The sequence below is a fragment of the Pseudophryne corroboree genome, chromosome 1 (assembly GCF_028390025.1).
Source record: "Pseudophryne corroboree isolate aPseCor3 chromosome 1, aPseCor3.hap2, whole genome shotgun sequence".
NCBI lineage: Eukaryota > Metazoa > Chordata > Amphibia > Anura > Myobatrachidae > Pseudophryne > Pseudophryne corroboree.
In genome coordinates, this window is record NC_086444.1 from 141,433,799 (window position 1) to 141,454,031 (window position 20,233).

Sequence of the window (20,233 nt, forward strand, 5' to 3'; positions counted from 1 at the left end):
GGAGCTCATCATATCTGTGCTTAAGATCCCCAACATCCTGAAAAGTCTCCCCCAGCCTTTGTTCATTTGTAAGAACAGTCTTGGTGAGCTGCTTGATTTGGGATTTTAGATCTTTTACTGCCTGCTTCATTTTAACAGCATGTGCATCCATGATAGGCTCCATGGCATCCCCAACAGCTCTTACTACATCAGCATAAGTCACTGGAGAGACAGGGGTACAGTCAGGCTCACCTGAGGGAGAAGTGTGTTTTGCAGAAGCCTGTTTGGTGCTGCCAGCAGCCTGCAGACTCGTTTGTGAGTTAGATGCGGCGGCCATCTTGGATTCTCCCGGCCGTTTTTCAGACCTCGATCTCTGGACTTTAGGGGGCATATGGGAGGACAGAAATCTCTCCATCCAGTTCTCTACACCTTCCCACTGGTATTGTGCAGCCGGCGCGGAGAAAAGCCGCGAATTGGAGGCGCTGTGTGCTCCGGTTGCCAAGGGTGCAGGAGAGCTGCAGCAATCAGCTTCTCCTCACATGGGCGCCGGAACCGGAAGTCAACCAGTTTCGGATTTAAACTGGCCTCACTATAGTCGACACTGGAATCAGAGTCCGTGTCGGTATCAGTATCCGCCATCTGTGTAAATGAACGCTTTTGTGACTCTGAAGGGGCCTGTACCTGAGACAAGGCGTCCTCCATGGATTTTCTCCACATTTGTGTCTGAGAATCAGATTTATCCAGCCTTTTAGTCAATAACGCCACATTTGCATTTAATGTACTCAACATATCCACCCAATCAGCAGTCGGCGGTGCCGACAGAATCACTCCCAGAGCCCTATCTGCCCCCACTGCAACATCCTCCGGGGAGGAGCACTCGGCCTCAGACATGTCGACACACACGTACCGACACGCACAAACACACTGGCTATAGGGGACAGACCCACAGGAAAGCCTGTTAGAGAAACACAGAGGGAGTTTACCAGCTCACACCCCAGCGCCTATCCCGGCACTGAGAGCAATACACGCTGCCTCAGACCTGTTTGCGCTGCTATTATAATGGGTTAATCGCACCAAAGTACTGTGCCCCCCCCCCCCGTTTTGCTCCCTGTTACTTGTGCATGAGAGTGGAGGTCCGGGCCAGCGTCTCTGTCCTGTGAAGAGAAAATGGCGCTGGTAAGCGGTGAGGGCTAAGCCACGCCCCCTCACCGGCGCGCTGTAGTCCCGCTCGAATTTAAAATATTTATACTGGCGGGGGCTATATCAAGTGCCTAGGCACTGCAGACATATATACTTTGGCCAATTATTTGTTAGACGCCAGTAATCATGCTGCCCAGGGCGCCCCCCCTGCGCTCTGCACCCTGCAAGTGCCGCCTGAAGTGTGTGTGGGGGCATGGCGCACAGCGCGACCGCTGCGCGGTACCTCATTACTGAAGTCTTCTACCGTCACTGAAGTCTTCTGATCTTCTTTATACTCACCCGGCTTCTTTCTTCTGGCTCTGTGAGGGGGTTGACGGCACGGCTACGGGAACAAGCAGCTAGGCGCACCAAGTGATCGAACTCTCTGGAGCTAATGGTGTCCAGTAGCCTAAGAAGCAGAGCCTTTGAACTCAGAAGAAGTAGGTCTGCTTCTCTCCCCTCACTCCCACGAAGCAGGGAGCCTGTAGTTAGCAGGTCTCCCTGAAAATAAAAAACCTAAAAGTCTTTTCAGAGAAACTCAAGAGAGCTCCCCTACTGTGTGTCCAGTCTCTCTGGGCACAGAATCTAACTGAGGTCTGGAGGAGGGGCATAGAGGGAGGAGCCAGTTCACACCCATTCAAAGTCTTATAGTGTGCCCATGTATCCTGCGGATCCCATCTATACCCCATGGTCCTTTTGGAGTCCCCAGCATCCTCTAGGACGTAAGAGAAAATAAGAATTTACTTACCGATAATTCTATTTCTCGGAGTCCGTAGTGGATGCTGGGGTTCCTGAAAGGACCATGGGGAATAGCGGCTCCGCAGGAGACAGGGCACAAAAAGTAAAGCTTTAGGATCAGGTGGTGTGCACTGGCTCCTCCCCCCATGACCCTCCTCCAAGCCTCAGTTAGGATACTGTGCCCGGACGAGCGTACACAATAAGGAAGGATTTTGAATCCCGGGTAAGACTCATACCAGCCACACCAATCACACTGTACAACCTGTGATCTGAACCCAGTTAACAGTATGATAACAGCGGAGCCTCTGAAAAGATGGCTCACAACAATAATAACCCGATTTTTGTAACTATGTACAAGTATTGCAGATAATCCGCACTTGGGATGGGCGCCCAGCATCCACTACGGACTCCGAGAAATAGAATTATCGGTAAGTAAATTCTTATTTTCTCTATCGTCCTAGTGGATGCTGGGGTTCCTGAAAGGACCATGGGGATAATACCAAAGCTCCCAAACGGGCGGGAGAGTGCGGATGACTCTGCAGCACCGAATGAGAGAACTCCAGGTCCTCCTTAGCCAGGGTATCAAATTTGTAGGATTTTACCAACGTGTTTGCCCCTGACTAAATAGCCGCTCGGCAAAGTTGTAAAGCCGAGACCCCTCGGGCAGCCGCCCAAGATAAGCCCACCTTCCTTGTGGAATGGGCATTTACATATTTTGGCTGTGGCAGGCCTGCCACAGAATGTGCAAGCTGAATTGTATTACACATCCAACTAGCAATAGTCTGCTTAGAAGCAAGAGCACCCAGTTTGTTGGGTGCATACAGGATAACAGCAAGTCAGTTTTCCTGACTCCAGCTGTCCTGGAACCTATATTTACAGGGCCCTGACAACATCTAGCAACCTGGAGTCCTCCAAGTCCCTAGTAGGCGCAAGGCACCAAAATAAGCTGGTTCAGGTGAAACACTGACACCACCTTAGGGAGAGAACTGGGGACGAGTCCGCAGCTCTGCCCTGTCCAAATGGACAACCAGATATGGGCTTTTTTGAGAAAAAAAAAAAACCCACCAATTTGACACTCGCCTGGTCCAGGCCAGGGCCAAGAGCATGGTCACTTTTCATGTGAGATGCTTCAAATCCACAGATTTGACTGGTTTTAAACCAATGTGATTTGAGGAATCCCAGAACTACGTTGAGATCCCACAGTGCCACTGGAGGCACAAAAGGGGGTTGTATATGCAATACTCCCTTGACAAACTTCTGGACTTCAGGAACTGAAGCCACTTCTTTCTGGAAGAAAATCGACAGGGCCGAAATTTGAACCTTAATGGACCCCAATTTGAGGCCCATAGACACTCCTGTTTGCAGGAAATGCAGGAATCGACCGAGTTGAAATTTCTTCGTGGGGCCTTTCTGGCCTCACACCACGCAACATATTTTTGCCACATGTGGTGATAATGTTGTGCGGTCACCTCCTTTCTGGCTTTGACCAGGGTAGGAATGACCTCTTCCGGAATGCCTTTTTCCCTTAGGATCCGGCGTTCCACCGCCATGCCGTCAAACGCAGCTGCGGTAAGTCTTGGAACAGACATGGTACTTGCTGAAACAAGTCCCTTCTTAGCGGCAGAGGCCATAAGTCCTCTGTGAGCATCTCTTGAAGTTCCGGGTACCAAGTCCTTCTTGGCCAATCCGGAGCCATGAGTATAGTTCTTACTCCTCTACGTCTTATAAGTCTCAGTACCTTAGGTATGAGAAGCAGAGGATGGAACACATACACCGACTGGTACATCCATGGTGTTACCAGAACGTCCACAGCTATTGCCTGAGGGTCTCTTAACCTGGCGCAATACCTGTCCCGTTTTTTGTTCAGACGGGACGCCATCATGTCCACCTTTGGTATTTCCCAACGGTTTACAATCATGTGGAAAACTTCCCGACGAAGTTTCCATTCTGCCGGGTGGAGGTCGTGCCTGCTGAGGAAGTCTGCTTCCCAGTTTCCATTCCCAGAATGAAACACTGCTGACAGTGCTATCACATGATTTTCCGCCCAGCGAAAAGTCCTTGCAGTTTTTGCCATTGCCCTCCTGCTTCTTGTGCCGCCCTGTCTATTTACGTGGGCGACTGCCGTGATGTTTTTCCCACTGGATCAATACCGGCTGACCTTGAAGCAGAGGTCTTGCTAAGCTTAGAGTATTATAAATTTACCCTTAGCTCCAGTATATTTATGTGGAGAAAAGTCTCCAGACTTGATCACACTCCCTGGAAATTTTTTCCTTGTGTGACTGCTCCCCAGCCTCTCGGGCTGGCCTCCGTGGTCACCAGCATCCAATCCTGAATGCCGAATCTGCGGCCCTCTAGAAGATGAGCACTCTGTAACCACCACAGGAGAGACACCCTTGTCCTTGGATATAGGGTTATCCGCTGATGCATCTGAAGATGCGATCCGGACCATTTGTCCAGCAGATCCCACTGAAAAATTCTTGCGTGAAATCTGCCGAATGGAATTGCTTCGTAGGAAGTCACCATCTTTACCAGGACCCTTGTGCAATGATGCACTGATTTTAGGAGGTTCCTGACTAGCTCGGATAACTCCCTGGCTTTCTCTTCCGGGAGAAACACCTTTTTCTGGACTGTGTCCAGAATCATCGCTAGGCACAGCAGACTTGTCGTCGGGATCAGCTGCGATTTTGGAATATTTAGAATCCACCCGTGCTGTTGTAGCAGTATCCGAGATAGTGCTACTCCGACCTCCAACTGTTCCCTGGACTTTGCCCTTATCAGGAGATCGTCCAAGTAAGGGATAATTAAGACGCCTTTTCTTCGAAGAAGAATCATCATTTCGGCCATTACCTTGGTAAAGACCCGGGGTGCCGTGGACAATCCAAACGGCAGCGTCTGAAACTGATAGTGACAGTTCTGTACCACGAACCTGAGGTACCCTTAGTGAGAAGGGCAAATTTTGGACATGGAGGTAAGCATCCCTGATGTCTCGGGACACTATATAGTCCCCTTCTTCCTGGTTCGTTATCACTGCTCTGAGTGACTCCATCTTGATTTGAACCTTTGTAAGTGTTCAAATTTTTTTTAGATTTAGAATAGGTCTCACCTAGCCTTCTGGCTTCAGTACCACAATATAATGTGGAATAATACCCCTTTTCTTTTTGTAGGAGGGGTAATTTGATTATCACCTGCTGGGAATACAGCTTGTGAATTGTTTCCCATACTGCCTCCTTGTCGGAGGGAGACCTTGGTAAACCAGACTTCAGGAGCCTGCGAAGGGGAAACGTCTCGACATTCCAATCTGTACCCCTGGGATACTACATGTAGGATCCAGGGGTCCTGTACGGTCCCAGCGTCATGCTGAGAGCTTGGCAGAAGCGGTGGAACGCTTCTGTTCCTGGGAATGGGCTGCCTGCTGCAGTCTTCTTCCCTTTCCTCTATCCCTGGGCAGATATGACTCTTATAGGGACGAAAGGACTGAGGCTGAAAAGACGGTGTCTTTTTCTGCAGAGATGTGACTTAGGGTAAAAACGGTGGATTTTCCAGCAGTTGCCGTGGCCACCAGGTCCGATGGACCGACCCCAAATAACTCCTCTTCCTGTATACGGCAATACACCTTTGTGCCGTTTGGAATCTGCATCACCTGACCACTGTCGTGTCCATAAACATCTTCTGGCAGATATGGACATCGCACTTACTCTTGATGCCAGAGTGCAAATATCCCTCTGTGCATCTCGCATATATAGAAAATGCATCCTTTAAATGCTCTATAGTCAATAAAATACTGTCCCTGTCAAGGGTATCAATATTTTTAGTCAGGGAATCCGACCAAGCCACCCCAGCTCTGCACATCCAGGCTGAGGCGATCGCTGGTCGCAGTATAACACCAGTATGTGTGTATATACTTTTTATGATATTTTCCAGCCTCCTGTCAGCTGGCTCCTTGAGGACGGCCCTATCTATAGACGGTACCGCCACTTGTTTTGATAAGCGTGTGAGCGCCTTATCCACCCTAAGGGGTGTTTCCCAACGCGCCCTAACTTCTGGCGGGAAAGGGTATACCGCCCATAATTTTCTATCGGGGGGAACCCACGCATCATCACACACTTCATTTAATTTATCTGATTAAGGAAAAACTACGGTAGTTTTTTCACATCCCACATAATACCCTCTTTTGTGGTACTTGTAGTATCAGAAATATGTAACACCTCCTTCATTGCCCTTAACGTGTGGCCCTAATAAGGAATACGTTTGTTTATTCACCGTCGACACTGGATTCAGTGTCCGTGTCTGTGTCGACCGACTAAAGTAAACGGGCGTTTTAAAACCCCTGACGGTGTTTCTGAGACGTCTGGACCGGTACTAATTGTTTGTCGGCCGTCTCATGTCGTCAACCGACCTTGCAGCGTGTTGACATTATCACCTAATTCCCTAAATAAGCCATCCATTCCGGTGTCGACTCCCTAGAGAGTGACATCACCATTACAGGCAATTGCTCCGCCTCCTCACCAACATCGTCCTCATACATGTCGACACACACGTACCGACACACAGCACACACACAGGGAATGCTCTGATAGAGGACAGGACCCACTAGCCCTTTGGAGAGACAGAGGGAGAGTTTGCCAGCACACACCAAAAACGCTATAATTATATAGGGACAACCTTATATAAGTGTTTTCCCTTATAGCATCTTTTATATATTTCTAACGCCAAATTAGTGCCCCCCCTCTCTGTTTTAACCCTGTTTCTGTAGTGCAGTGCAGGGGAGAGCCTGGGAGCCTTCCCTCCAGCCTTTCTGTGAGGGAAAATGGCGCTGTGTGCTGAGGAGATAGGCCCCGCCCCTTTTTCGGCGGGCTCGTCTCCCGCTCTTTAATGGATTCTGGCAGGGGTTAAATATCTCCATATAGCCCCCGGAGGCTATATGTGAGGTATTTTTAGCCAAAAAAGGTTTTCATTTGCCTCCCAGGGCGCCCCCCTCCCAGCGCCCTGCACCCTCAGTGACTGCCGTGTGAAGTGTGCTGAGAGGAAATGGCGCACAGCTGCAGTGCTGTGCGCTACCTTAAGAAGACTGAGGAGTCTTCTGCCGCCGATTCTGGACCTCTTCTCGTTTCAGCATCTGCAAGGGGGCCGGCGGCGAGGCTCCGGTGACCATCCAGGCTGTACCTGTGATCGTCCCTCTGGAGCTAATGTCCAGTAGCCAAAGAAGCCAATCCATCCTGCACGCAGGTGAGTTCACTTCTTCTCCCCTAAGTCCCTCGTTGCAGTGATCCTGTTGCCAGCAGGACTCACTGTAAAATAAAAAACCTAAGCTAAACTTTTCTAAGCAGCTCTTTAGGAGAGCCACCTAGATTGCACCCTTCTCGGCCGGGCACAAAAATCTAACTGAGGCTTGGAGGAGGGTCATGGGGGGAGGAGCCAGTGCACACCACCTGATCCTAAAGCTTTACTTTTTGTGCCCTGTCTCCTGCGGAGCCGCTATTCCCCATGGTCCTTTCAGGAACCCCAGCATCCACTAGGACGATAGAGAAATAAATGAAAGTAAAAGGTCACATCAGTTGCTACGGTTTGAAACACATTTGAACTTGGTTTTATAACTCATGAGGTCTCTTTATAATAGGATACTAGTACAGCACCTGGGTCGGTTCCACAAGCCGGAGGCTTAACATCACCACCTTGATGCAATACTTACACAACATAAAGAAAATGGAGCTGACCACCACTCCTCCGGAGAGCACGTGCTCGGTGCTGGGCTGGTGAGCCGGCTTATTCATGGCTCGGAGCTGATCTGTTATGGGATGAGTCCAGAAATTCCCGAGCAGCAGAGCACTGAGCACGATGACCAGAGATCCATAGCGGGCGCACTTGGACACTTCCATTTTAAGAGAGCAAACGGATTCTACGTAGAAATCCAGAATCATGACGGAGAAAATGACGGTGATGAAAGGCATTATTAGAGAGGACCAAGACTCCACTTTACTCTGAAACAGACACGGAAACCAGTCAGCACTTACGTTTGGGTGGGGAGGACAGAAACAGACACAACAAAACCAGGCAGCTACCTGCCTAATGTATGGCGCACTAGGCACTTCAAATAAATATAATCTATATTCTTCAGAGGGAACCATACATCACTGGCAGGGCCGTAAGAGGGCGGCAGTGTGCCCTGTGCTGGACCAACCCCCTAAACCAGTGACATCATGACGTGATGCCGCCGCCTCTGGGATGTTCCGGGAAGCTCAGCGGTAGCATTACTGGCTACATGGGGCCGTTCAATGCATCCTGCAAGCCACATGCATGTGCTGTGTGGCAGCGATGGTGGCGCCCAAGGAGCTTGCAGGAGCAGGGTATACGATGCATTTAATAACCACTGGTTTGTTTTTTTTGCTTGTTTTTTAAATCAGTATTTCCTTACGCTGGTGCGGGCAGGGTATCCATGCACGTTCAAAAATGGGGAGAGATCTTCCAGGGAGGGGGTGCAGCCCCATTGGGGGTGCGCCCAGGACTTATGGGCATACTAGGTTGCCCCCAAGCTCTCCTCTCACAGTATCTATTTACCGGCGATGATCATTAACTGCAACTTTTCCCACCCGCGGGCCACAGTGACAGAAGTGGGCAGACTGTTCCGGCGGGGCACCCCCAGACGGGCAGGATGCATTTTGCAGTTTTAAAATCGGGCCGGTGCCCGCTGAAACAGCCTGGCGTGAGCACTACATACAAGTTACTGTTTCAGCTATGGTTTCTCATATATAGTGACATCCTCTTACTGGGCTAGTTTGGATGGTTCTGTCTGTACTGAACCTCGGCAATAAGTCTTTCAACCCTAACAGTTGTTGCAAAACTTACATCTCCAATAGATCACAGACGAAACCAAACAAACCAACCTTAAAGTCATATTTTAGCCCCTAAGCAGTGAGGTAGGTGTATAAGAGTTTAGCTGCATTTCAGTGATGTCTGAAGCATAGGGCAGTGTTTCCCAACCTTGGTCTTCAAAGCACAGTAACAGTCCAGGTTTTAGTGATATCCATACTTGAGCACAGATGGTTAAATCAAAATAATTGGAATACCAATGGTCACCTGTGTTCAAGTATGGCTATACTTAAAACCTGGACATGTCGGTGATATTTGCCTTCATGCAGTCAAAGTGGCCGATTCAGGTGAGTCTACACACTTCATGATCAGCCGCTCAATGGGTCAGGACACCCAGCTCTGCAGGCAGTTGAATTTGCCTCACCAGTTGTGACATCATGCCTTGCAGCAAGTATATGGGCGGTCGGTGGACACAGCCAGATGCGTGGATATATCTTTAGACATATTGGCCACCGGCTGTGCTGCACAGCTAACGTGATATGTCTGTGAACTACGTCATTCACAGACATAACCAGGTATACACACCCACCGATGGGATCGCCATATAGCAGCCGTTTGAACGGCAGATATATCACCTAGTGTGTACCCAGCTTGAGGCACAGCGTGGACATATTTGTTTGGCATTCAGATAAAGAATTACTGATATATACTTTCAGGTGATTTTTGTCTTCAACTTACTTCAGATTTGATACTAACTACCTGTTCAAGCTATTGGGCTATATTGCCAGTCATTTACTAGAATTATGGCCAATTAGAATGATATGGAAGCAGGATTACAGAAAGCTGCTTCCAAATCAAATCCATGTGTATGCCAGGTCTTCAAGACAAAGCACAACAAGTCTGAGGCTGGACTCCGCTAACAGATGTAGACAGCTCTGCTCAGTCTCTCCTACACTTATCATAATGTAATATTTCCCCAGCCGATGTAATCTGGACAGTTGTACAATACATGACTTGTCTACAGATGGAAATGGCGATTACCTCAGTAGTTGCAGTGAGCACGATGACCCATGGGCACAGTAATATGACAGAGACAAGGTGAGACAATGCCTGCAGACGCTTGGCTCCACCAATATCTAAAGAGAGCTTTCGGGAAGCTGTGTGGAAACCAACATTGAAACATAAAGCCAACACAAGCAACAGTACTCCTCCCTGAAACCAACAAGAAAACAGATGCACTTCAATTAATAAATAACTTGTAATATAGAAAAAGGTCACAACCAAAAAAAGAAATAAAATCAAAATAAAATGAAGATGCCAAAAACACACAGGGATCTAACGCAGGCCACACACATGCAGACTTTTCTGAGTTGGGTGGGGTGGGAACAGGGTAGTACAGACATTGCAAGGTGCCACCCTGAAAATGATCATTCTAACGAGTGGGTAAATACTGAAAGGAGTAACAACCCATAAAGAAAGCAATTATTCTAAAGGGCCCCATACACTAACGCGACATGGCCGACCGTCATGTCGCAGGCGATCACCCTGGCAGCCTCCCAGGCGGCAGGATCGGCCAAGATACATCATATGATGTCCTTTTGCATACAATGTATCTTGGGCGATCCCAGCCATGCCTGCGGGGTCGGACATGATCGTAAGTGCAGCACGGTCAATCTGGAGGATCTGATGCTTACGGGAACACGGATCGGATCGTAAACGCCTCCAAAATGCCCGATTTCATCCGATATATCGGGACGAATGCCCAAAATCGGATGAAATCGGGCATTATCGTTCTAGTGTATGGGGCCCTTAAAACATCACAATCTAACACAATTTTCTAGCTCACAGCAAACAGTCGGATCAGCCCTGTGTTTATATGGTCACACAACCACCAGAGAAGTAAGAAGTACAAACTTTACTTTTATATCTGGGTCTTCAGAGACCTCTGTTCTATATGCTCCTTAAATAATACACCAATCTGGTCATTAGGTGTGTCAGCCAAGCAACCACATCAGATGTAATACACTTGTGTGCTGTAACTGTAAGTCAATGATTCCTGAAGTGTGAAGAACTACAAGACTAGCTGTACGTCACAGGGAAATATATGGCCGTTATGTGACAAAATGAAGGAGATTTATGGTGCAAACTGCACAATGATGAGTTTTCGTTGTGGATTTAATGAAATAAAAATAAAAATGAGAAACTACCCACTAAACTTAATGCTGAACCCGTGTGTACAGATACAATCATTAATAACATATAAAGGCAGCATGCAGTTGTTGTTTTTATCTTTAACTATTGACTACAGTTAAAGCCCCAATTATATATCAATATATATCAATCAGCGGGAATTAGTCTGTCAGTGGACCTCTTGCTAAGCAATATCGGGGAAGAACGCTTACCTTGTGATCAGCAACCCCAAGCAGCGAGAATGCCGTGTACAGGAAGTGCGTGAGCGCACTGTCATGGTGTCCTTCAGCTGTTCCAGCTGGGTTAAGGGAAAGATTTACAAACATTGCGACAACTAAAATCTATTAATTTAATACATCACCATGTCAGAAGCGACATCATGCAGATGACTTCAAATGGCCACTACGTGTAAATGACAAGCATGACTGATATATGTAAGTACAATTTTTCCTGTAACAGGCTGTTACAAATGGGTAGGAGGTTAAGCATTTTGTGTAGAAGGCCCACTTTACGGACATCAGGTTATAATCTGCATGGGACACACACATGAAACCATGGAGCCCCCCCCCCTCCTGCACCCATCACAAGAAGAATTCAGTGGCGTCAGTAAAAGATACGGTGCTCAGCAATTTTGGCCATTAGATCATCATTGTCAAACAGAAGTAAGCAGATAACAGCAATGATGAAGAAGGCAGCACCACGAGTCTGGGAAGGAGAAGAAGAAGAAGGGAAAGGCATTAATACTTCTGTGTCACGTCACTGGGAAGCTGTAGAACAACAGTACAGCAGTATGATATACTAATAACATCAATACAAGGATGCAGTTATTAGAAAAGACATAAAACAGCTATAAAAAGATTGTGGTTTCTTATTTATATTACCAAGTACAGTGACTTTGGACAGTCTTCATACACAATTATCATAATCTATACCAATACGTTTTATTCAACATTTACCGGTAAGTAGAATCTATTTTTACCACCAATGCTATACAGACTGTGTAAGAGACCAGGAAATAAATACCTTAGACGGCACCCCGCTGGAACCAGTGAAAAGTACAGTAAGCAATGTTAGAACGACAATGTCACTATGCTCAAACAGCAGCAAGGTCCTAGAAAACAAAGATAACATCTTGCAACCAATGGAATACAGACAGTATCATGCTTAAATGTAATTAATAAAAATTACCATCATATCCTTCTCAAAAATATGCACAAGGTGTGCGGACTCTGTGCCACCATATTTTTGTTGAGTGTTCTCCATATACACTCAGAGTATACACAACACTGTAATAGGCAGCCTGTGCTCCTACTGATCTGGATGCACTTGCACTGCTGGATGCCGCTGACCTCTGTAATCTCCACTAAGAAGGTTTAAAGTAGTGCTGGAAAGATGACACCCTCCAAAGGAATATGCAGAGAAAAAAAAATCCAGGGGTTCTCTTACAAGTTTCAGCCCAATATTTGGGGGTTCCAGCGCAACTTGGAAAATTCTATTGGAGATTACAGTGGTCAGTGACATCCAGCTATTAATAGCATACACTATTTTCTTAAAATTATTTTTGGGTGGCACCCACTAGCTCTTACTAAAAGGGCTTTTTCCCTTATAGGATTATCCTTTCCAGATATCTTTCACCTATATAATACATGTAGTATTACACATTGGTTGGAGTATTACCTCTATTACCACTGGTAGATATAGGCTTCTTGATTTGATGACAAGTTGGAGACATATTGCGTTGGCCCTGCAGCACAGCCAGTTACCGATATAGCTGCAGATATATCACACATCATGCTGTGTGTGTGTACGAGTGGTTATACACTTGCTGCAGAGGCCATCGGTGACACACAGAACATATGGACAGGCACATGTAACTGCCCACCCAGTCAGGCACAACACAGGCCGACGGTAGTTAATGGTGTATGCACTCCCCGATCGTCAGATAGGTCGGCGTATCAGACAACTGGCCAATTTGTCGGCCTAGTGTGTACCTGGCATAACGGTCCAAGTTTTAAGTATATCCATGCTTGGCCACAGGTGACTTAGTACCTATGATTTAACCATCTGTGCTGAGCCACGGATACCTTTAAAACTTGGACTGTTAATGCTCCTTGAGGACCAAGTTTGGGAACCACTGTGAAGGGCATACTGCACAAGCTTATACTCTGACGAGGCAAACTATTCTAATTAGACATCATTTGCTTTGGAGCCTTCTCCTCACTGTATCTGTAGGAGAACGGTTTCCTCTGGTAGAGAGGGATAACCATTCATGTTCATGTAGCTAGCAGTTACAGCTACTAAATGTACTGTATGTAGTTTTCACACCCTTACCTGGGTGAGAAAACTACATACAGTAAGGGTGAAAAACTACATACAGTACATTTACTTGTAATAGAAATATTTTGAAGAAAACTGATAAACCCATGACTGTAATAATTAAAATGAAAGTATAACCTCTCTCAACTCTTTCTTTTTACACTCCAAGATGTAATCATCATTCAGACCTCGCCAAGTTCTAACACTTGAAAAATCTAATCTCACAACAGATTTTAGTCATTACTTATTCAACAAAAAATTAAGCCAAACGTAGATTTAACAGTGTTCATGACTGTATGCAATGCTTAAAAGACAAGCAATGGTGGTGTCTAGGTGCAACCAGACAAGAAAGGAATACAGTTTTACATTTCCATGTGATAAGCATATAATATACCACTGCAAGTAAAATATTTAAAGATGAACATGAGCTTTCCCCTGGAAAAGAGCATGCTACATATGGACAACAAAGATAATCCTCTGGTGTATATACTACTGACCGAAATTTCTTAAGCCAAGACGGAGACGTCAGAGTTTATTACAAATATGGCAGCATCCAGTGGCTAATATTTTTTCAGCCCACAAAACTTTTTTGTGGATTCACTTTGCCTTTAAATATGACTGCACCAATGGCAAATGGGCATCTAATTATTTATAGTATACAAACACTTTAATTCCAAAAGGTCCATACACACTCTATGAGCGACGTTGTCTAGCGTTTCCCCTCTCGGGCTGGGCGGTTGGCGGCCGCCCGTACTCACTGAGCGATATGACCGTTCATATCACTCGGTGACGTCACACAGCAGCTGGTCGTGCATGCAGTTCCTAGACGACAGTCCAGATAGAGCATGCATGCACTGCCGACCCGCGGGGCCGCACTCTGATCGTAGCTGGCGGCATACACACTTGAGAAAATGAGCGATGTTGCTGAAGAAGGTGGAAAATGAGCAACATCGTTCATTTTTCTCAGCAAGTGTGTTTGGGCCTTAACAAGTACATGGTCTTTTAGAGATCAGTGTAGAAGTTGTTAAGGCTACATCACGGTGAGGAACATGACTGTAAACCACCTGTATCTTGAGTGGTTTCTCCAAACATATGGTCGCTGTTTTTTATTTTAAAGAGCAAAGAAAGAAAAGACAGAAAGAAAAAAAAAAAAAGGGACAAGAGATGCAATTACCTTAATGGCCCGCAAAGAGTGAGGCCAAAGAACCACAGGAGTGAGATAATACAGCCAACAAAAGCATGTTTCACAATACTGATCCACTAGAAAAAATGAGGACACAATTAATAATTTTATTATAAAATAAATACATTGAATAGCATTCACCTCCCCCTTTTAATCCAGTCACTGCTCAGAGGTTTATTTTTTTTGGTTTTTGTGTGTGTCACGTGATGGATATTATATGTGGAGGTGGCTGTACTTGGCAGCTGTGGAAAGCAGCAAGGCTGAACAATGACATAATTAACTAAGCTATAGTTAAATACAATACTGTCTATTTAAAAAGATTAAACTACCATTATAATGGCTTATAGTTGCAAACAAAGCAGCACAAAACCAACAGCACAATGATACTGATGTTTCTCTCATTAAAATTATGTCTGGGAATATATGGAAGTTTGGATACTCTGGGCAAGATGTATTAAGCCTGGTGAAGTGATAAAGTGGAAGGTGATAACGCACCAGCCAATCAGCTCCTAACTTACATGTTACAGGCTGGGTTTGAAAAATGACAGTTAGGAGATGACTGGCTGGTGCGTTATCTCCTTCCACTTTATCACTTCACCTGGCTTAATACATCTGCCCCATTGTCCCTGAAATATATGTGTTCATATGTCAGACTTTCCCTGCTTAAGCTGCCTACACACACACACTATCAGTTTTGCATTGTATGTACCCAGCATCACTAATTTCCTAATGTACTTGCTCAACAAGTTGCACTTAGGGGCTGGTTCAATTAGTTGCGGGTCATATCACACGGTCTGTTCTCCCAGGTAACGTGCCCAGAGCTAATCAATTAGGGACCTGCAATCAAGCAACAAGTAGCAGTTAACGCTTATATCTGCCTACACCGCTGGAGCATTAATTGATGTCTTGAGGTTGATTGTAGGCGTGCCACTGAGTAACCCAGACCTGGCATTTTGGTGAAAAAGGGGTATACATGAAACATGGGGGTAAATTTACTAAGGTGGGAGATTTTTAGAACTGGTGATGTTGCCCATAGCAACCAATCAGATTATATCTATTATCTGCTAGAAGCAGCTAGATAAATGGTAAGTAGAATCTGATTGGTTGCCACGGGCAACATCACCAGTTCTAAAAATCTCCCACCTTAGTAAATTTACCCTATGGTGTTGTAGAACAGTTGCTCAATGGGAGCATGAACCAGCGTCAGACCAGTAAGAGAAGGATACAATGTAGGAGACCACTGAATGGTATGTATTCGGGTTGGCAGCTCTGTCATGCACTGCTCATATTACACACTAGGATATGTTCTGCATTGCCTTTCTAAGTCCTTCACGTCTCATAAATAGTAACTAATGCTCCATACAAATGGGGCGACTTGTGCTGTGTGCTAAGCGATCTAGGTTAGCACGGATCGCTCAGCACACATCAATATACACACAGCGATGTGTGCTGAGCGATCTGTGCCAACCAGTGTTCTTTATGCACATGCTGGGCCATCTAACTAGATCTTGCCTGCATGTGCTAAAGATCTGAGCGGTTTATTTGGCGACGCACGGGACCGCGCATTGCCATCGCTATGGGGTGTACACACAGAGCGAATTGTGCTTAATTTCTAAGCAATCTAGACAGTTCGCTTAGAAAATAGGCAAAAATCGCCCCGTGTGCATGGGGCATTAGATAAAGGGAGTGTTGAGTAACTTGCCTGATATTTACCACTGACTGGTAACTTACTTGGCGCTTTGTAACTGACTTCCCCGAAGAAAAAGGCTTTTGAAACAAAACCATAAAAAATGCAGATCTGAGGAGAGAAAAGAGAAATGGGGTTAATGCAAGATACTCACCGCTGCACTTACTATTCATCTATCACACAGGCATATTGTAGAACTACAAGTCCCCACATTCCCCACTAGCCAGAGGCCTAGACTTGTATTTCCAGATAGAGTTGCCATGACATGCTGTACTTGTGTAATCCCAAAAGTAAACAATCACAACCATACACTTTGTGCCGCTAGTTCAAGTAAAACAGGTTCTCTAACACCTCGTGTCAGTCTACAGGATGCAAAACACTACACAAACCTCCTCATGCACTAAACGTTACAGCTCATGGCCATAAAGGCTTTTATCATTCACATGTAACACTAAAGGAAATGCAGCTACATTAAAGGACTATACTAATAACAGTTAATTGCAAATATTGTTTTTATTGGACAAGGAAAAATTAATTATATACCATGGTTGACCATAAGCTTGCTAAGTTTTGGAAGGCTGGGGAGATTATGAGCGGACATAGCACAGTGTTCCGCAGACTCGGGAGCTGTGCGTGGATGTGCACAGAGAGAGAGAGCTTACGAGAGGGTAAAGATACATACTGTAGGTGCTGGGAGGGGAGAAAAGGGCAACTGATAGCGTTAAGTAATGAGGTCATTAATGTACACATCACAATTATAGAGCAGATTTAAGCGGTGTCAGCACTATACTTTGTAATGTAAACGTGGCAGCTGCTTTGCAGATTGGTTCACAGCCCAGGACTTGTGTGAAAGTCTTCAGATTGCACACACAATACACATGAATTATTTTCTTCCCACAGGTGGCAAAATTGTAATTTATAATTTAAGTTTTGTATATAGAAAAAAACTACTGGTTGGTAGATTTCCAAATACAGATTGCACTTTGGACATTACTATCGGTGATGATCATTTCTGTTCTCAATCCTTTTTGCCAGATGCCATTAAAATTCAATACAGATTTTTCAGGCATAATTATCTTATGGTTAGATTTGATAGAAGCCAAACTTATCTCCTGGGGTGTAGTATGGTATGCCGGTGGATGGTATACCGACAGCTGGGCGAGCGCAAATGAGCCCCTTGCAGGCTCGCCACGCTGCGGGCATGGTGACGCGCTACACACGCAACGCTATTTATTCTCCCTCCAGGGGGGTCGTGGACACCCAAGAGGGAGAATAGTTGTCGGTATGCCGGGTGTCAGGATTCCGGCGCCGGAATACTGAGCGCTGGGATCCCAACAGCCGGCATACTGAATACCACCCATCTCCTGATGTCAGCATGCTCACTATTATGTCCCGCACTGATTACAGTCTTCCAGCACCTGTATATACACTGCTCCTAACCATTAAAGCAGTGTTTCTCAAACAATGTCCTCATGGATCCCTAGAAGGTGCGTACACACGCATCGATGCAGGCTAACGGCCGATACTGACTATATTGTGCCCAGAGGCATGTAGTTAGTATCAGCCCACGCCTTCACCCACTATATTTTCTTGAGATGCCGATCCTGTGGGAGCGCGCATTGGCATCGCAACTGCATACACATGGTGCTATATGCACTATGTTCCCATGTGATATGGACTATATAGCCCAGATCGCACAGAAATTCACACCGTATGTATGCAGCTTTACAGTGCATGTTTTCCAGATCATCTAGCTAGAGCACAGGTGTGTTAAATAACTAACACAATATATACAGGTGGTACCAATTACTCCTGAGGAAACCTCGAAAACATACTGTTAGGTTCATGAGGACAGAGGGCCCGATTCAGAGCTGGACGCACTGGCGATTTGGTCCCAATTGACCGATGACTTGTTTTTTGTGCATGTTCTGGAGCCACAGTCTGCATTTGTTGCGCTCTGGTCGCAGTGTTGTGTTAACAGGAGCCTGATTGACAGGCTGCAGACATTTAGGGGCAGAAGATAGGAAGCGGCTTTGAAACTGGAGGCATGCCGAAGCCAGTGATTGCGTCGTCGGGTGCAGATTCACAGGCCCCTGCAGCAGGACATTCTGAACAAGTATAGAGTTGCTCAGCTATCCAAAGGAACACACGATGGTGATCTGAAGCAGTGCCTTCTGATGCACGCAGAGGATCTGAGAATCGGGAGTGGGCGTCTTGATACCTCCTGCGCCATTAGCATAAATTCTCAGATCTTCTGCGACCAGGATGCAGCACCAGCCTCTACTGCTTCCACCTCTGAATCATGCCTAGAGTGTAATAAACAGTACTAAAGGGATTAAGTTCCACCAATTTTTGGTAAATGTTCACATGGCCTATACGGCAACCAGGTAATAAAAATGAGGTATGACTGTTAATCAATCAATTATATGAAACAGCAAAAATTTACACAAAATGCAGACTGACGCATTTCTCCGAAGTCCTAGATTCAATTCAAGGCTAATTCCTTGTTCGGTGATATATGGGACGTTACACCTGAACATAAAATATTTACTTGTGTTCTATGATTGGCTGGTCCCCACCTGACATCTGATGCAATCAGGGTTGGACATCCTCGCTCCTGCCTGCGGCAAGTTGACAATGGACAACACAATGTCTATATGAAAACAGGGTTTGCTCTTACCAAGGCAGACATTGGGTAATCTTCACAGCCATGGAGAGACAGCCATCTTACTACAGTGTGCTGTGTACAGTCATCATACTGCCAGCGGGAGTGACAAGGATGTCGTCTGACCTTAGCAGGAGTCAGGTACCTGCCTGAATACTGTACAGGCCGAACACAAGCAGTATTCTATCTGCGTTATTAAATACAACCTGAATCCTCAGATTTGGGGGAGTTATGGCATGATTAGCCTACTGCTGATAAAGGATTTGTACAATGATAAGAATGCTGTGTATTTTTACCACTTATTCATTCAAAGAATCAATAAAATAACTTGTATCCAGGCAAAAAACAAAATGGCATCGGATAACAAATTACTTAAATCAAAACTAATACTTACCCTAATTTTAATATAAAGATAAACTGTACAATATGAACTACTTTCAGAAGATCGTACGACTCAAAGATTCCAAGAGCCTTCAAGAACTTTGTGAAGCAAAGTAGTACAAGGTATCTGGTCAGCCTGTAAGACAAACACAAGATATTAATACTAATCACATCATCTATGTGCAACTAATACAGTCATAAAAAACAAACAAAACAAAAAACTCATTTCATTTTCTTTTGCTGTCCTTATATTTAAATCCATCAAGATTTTCATTAGTGGATTATATCTTAAAGGTTATGTATTAGAGATGACTAATATACACATAAAACACCTAACTGAAAAAAAGTACATGAGATAATTACTATAGGGGGTGCAAGACATACACAAATAAAATTGAAATGACAATAAAACATATAATAACACAATAAAGGCTGAGGTTCATGGGTGTACACATAAAATAAGCCTGCAGTGCTCTCTGTCACTCCTTTTCAGCTGGCTGCTATGTCAGTATGGAGGAACCTCTGTAACTAAACAGGCAGAGTTTGTGTGACAGCTTTGCAGACTTGCTATGCCAAAATGCACTGTGTTAATTGGTGGATCCATAAAAAGGGGCGGGACCAGTACCACATTAAATGACAACATTCTCAGCTTTTCGATTTTTAACAGACACTCCTATCTGTAAAGAAATACTCCCTAAACATACTAATATATTAACATTTAATACCACCAGGAAAAGTGTAGTGCAGCCACTGCTACGGTGCCAAAGAAAACTGCCTCTATCTGCACCATCTACCGGCATGTTGTCTGCACCATCTACTGGCATGTTGTCTCCAGGCCAGCGCCTTATCTCTGCAATGCCAACGCTCATAGCCTATGCTACACTGGCCCACCATCTGTCTACCTCCCAGACCACAAGGACGGCTGCTAGTACCAGTGATGACTGCATTTTTCCTATATACTGTACATGACCTCTATTCTTATTTGTATAGCACTTTCATCTACCTGTCATGTCTCCACTAATTAGATTGTAAACCCTTCTACTCTGTACTATATCTAAGGTGAATGTTAGTCCTAATTTTGTGACATGCATTAACTGCATGTATTGTA

The 20,233-nt window shown here is 45.4% G+C and overlaps 1 protein-coding gene across 1 annotated transcript in view; it reads right to left on the reverse strand.

The window, feature by feature from the left end:
- Positions 1 to 20,233, reverse strand: part of SLC30A5 (solute carrier family 30 member 5) — a 96,005-nt gene that overhangs the window by 74,692 nt on the left and 1,080 nt on the right. Inside the window, exons 2-9 of the mRNA XM_063963367.1 lie at positions 19,139 to 19,261; positions 16,124 to 16,190; positions 14,384 to 14,469; positions 11,917 to 12,004; positions 11,511 to 11,598; positions 11,106 to 11,182; positions 9,745 to 9,915; positions 7,586 to 7,874 (exon numbers count right to left, since the gene is read on the reverse strand). Of these exons, the coding sequence (XP_063819437.1) occupies positions 7,586 to 7,874; positions 9,745 to 9,915; positions 11,106 to 11,182; positions 11,511 to 11,598; positions 11,917 to 12,004; positions 14,384 to 14,469; positions 16,124 to 16,190; positions 19,139 to 19,261 (989 nt within the window). The remainder of the gene's footprint in view (positions 1 to 7,585; positions 7,875 to 9,744; positions 9,916 to 11,105; positions 11,183 to 11,510; positions 11,599 to 11,916; positions 12,005 to 14,383; positions 14,470 to 16,123; positions 16,191 to 19,138; positions 19,262 to 20,233) is intronic.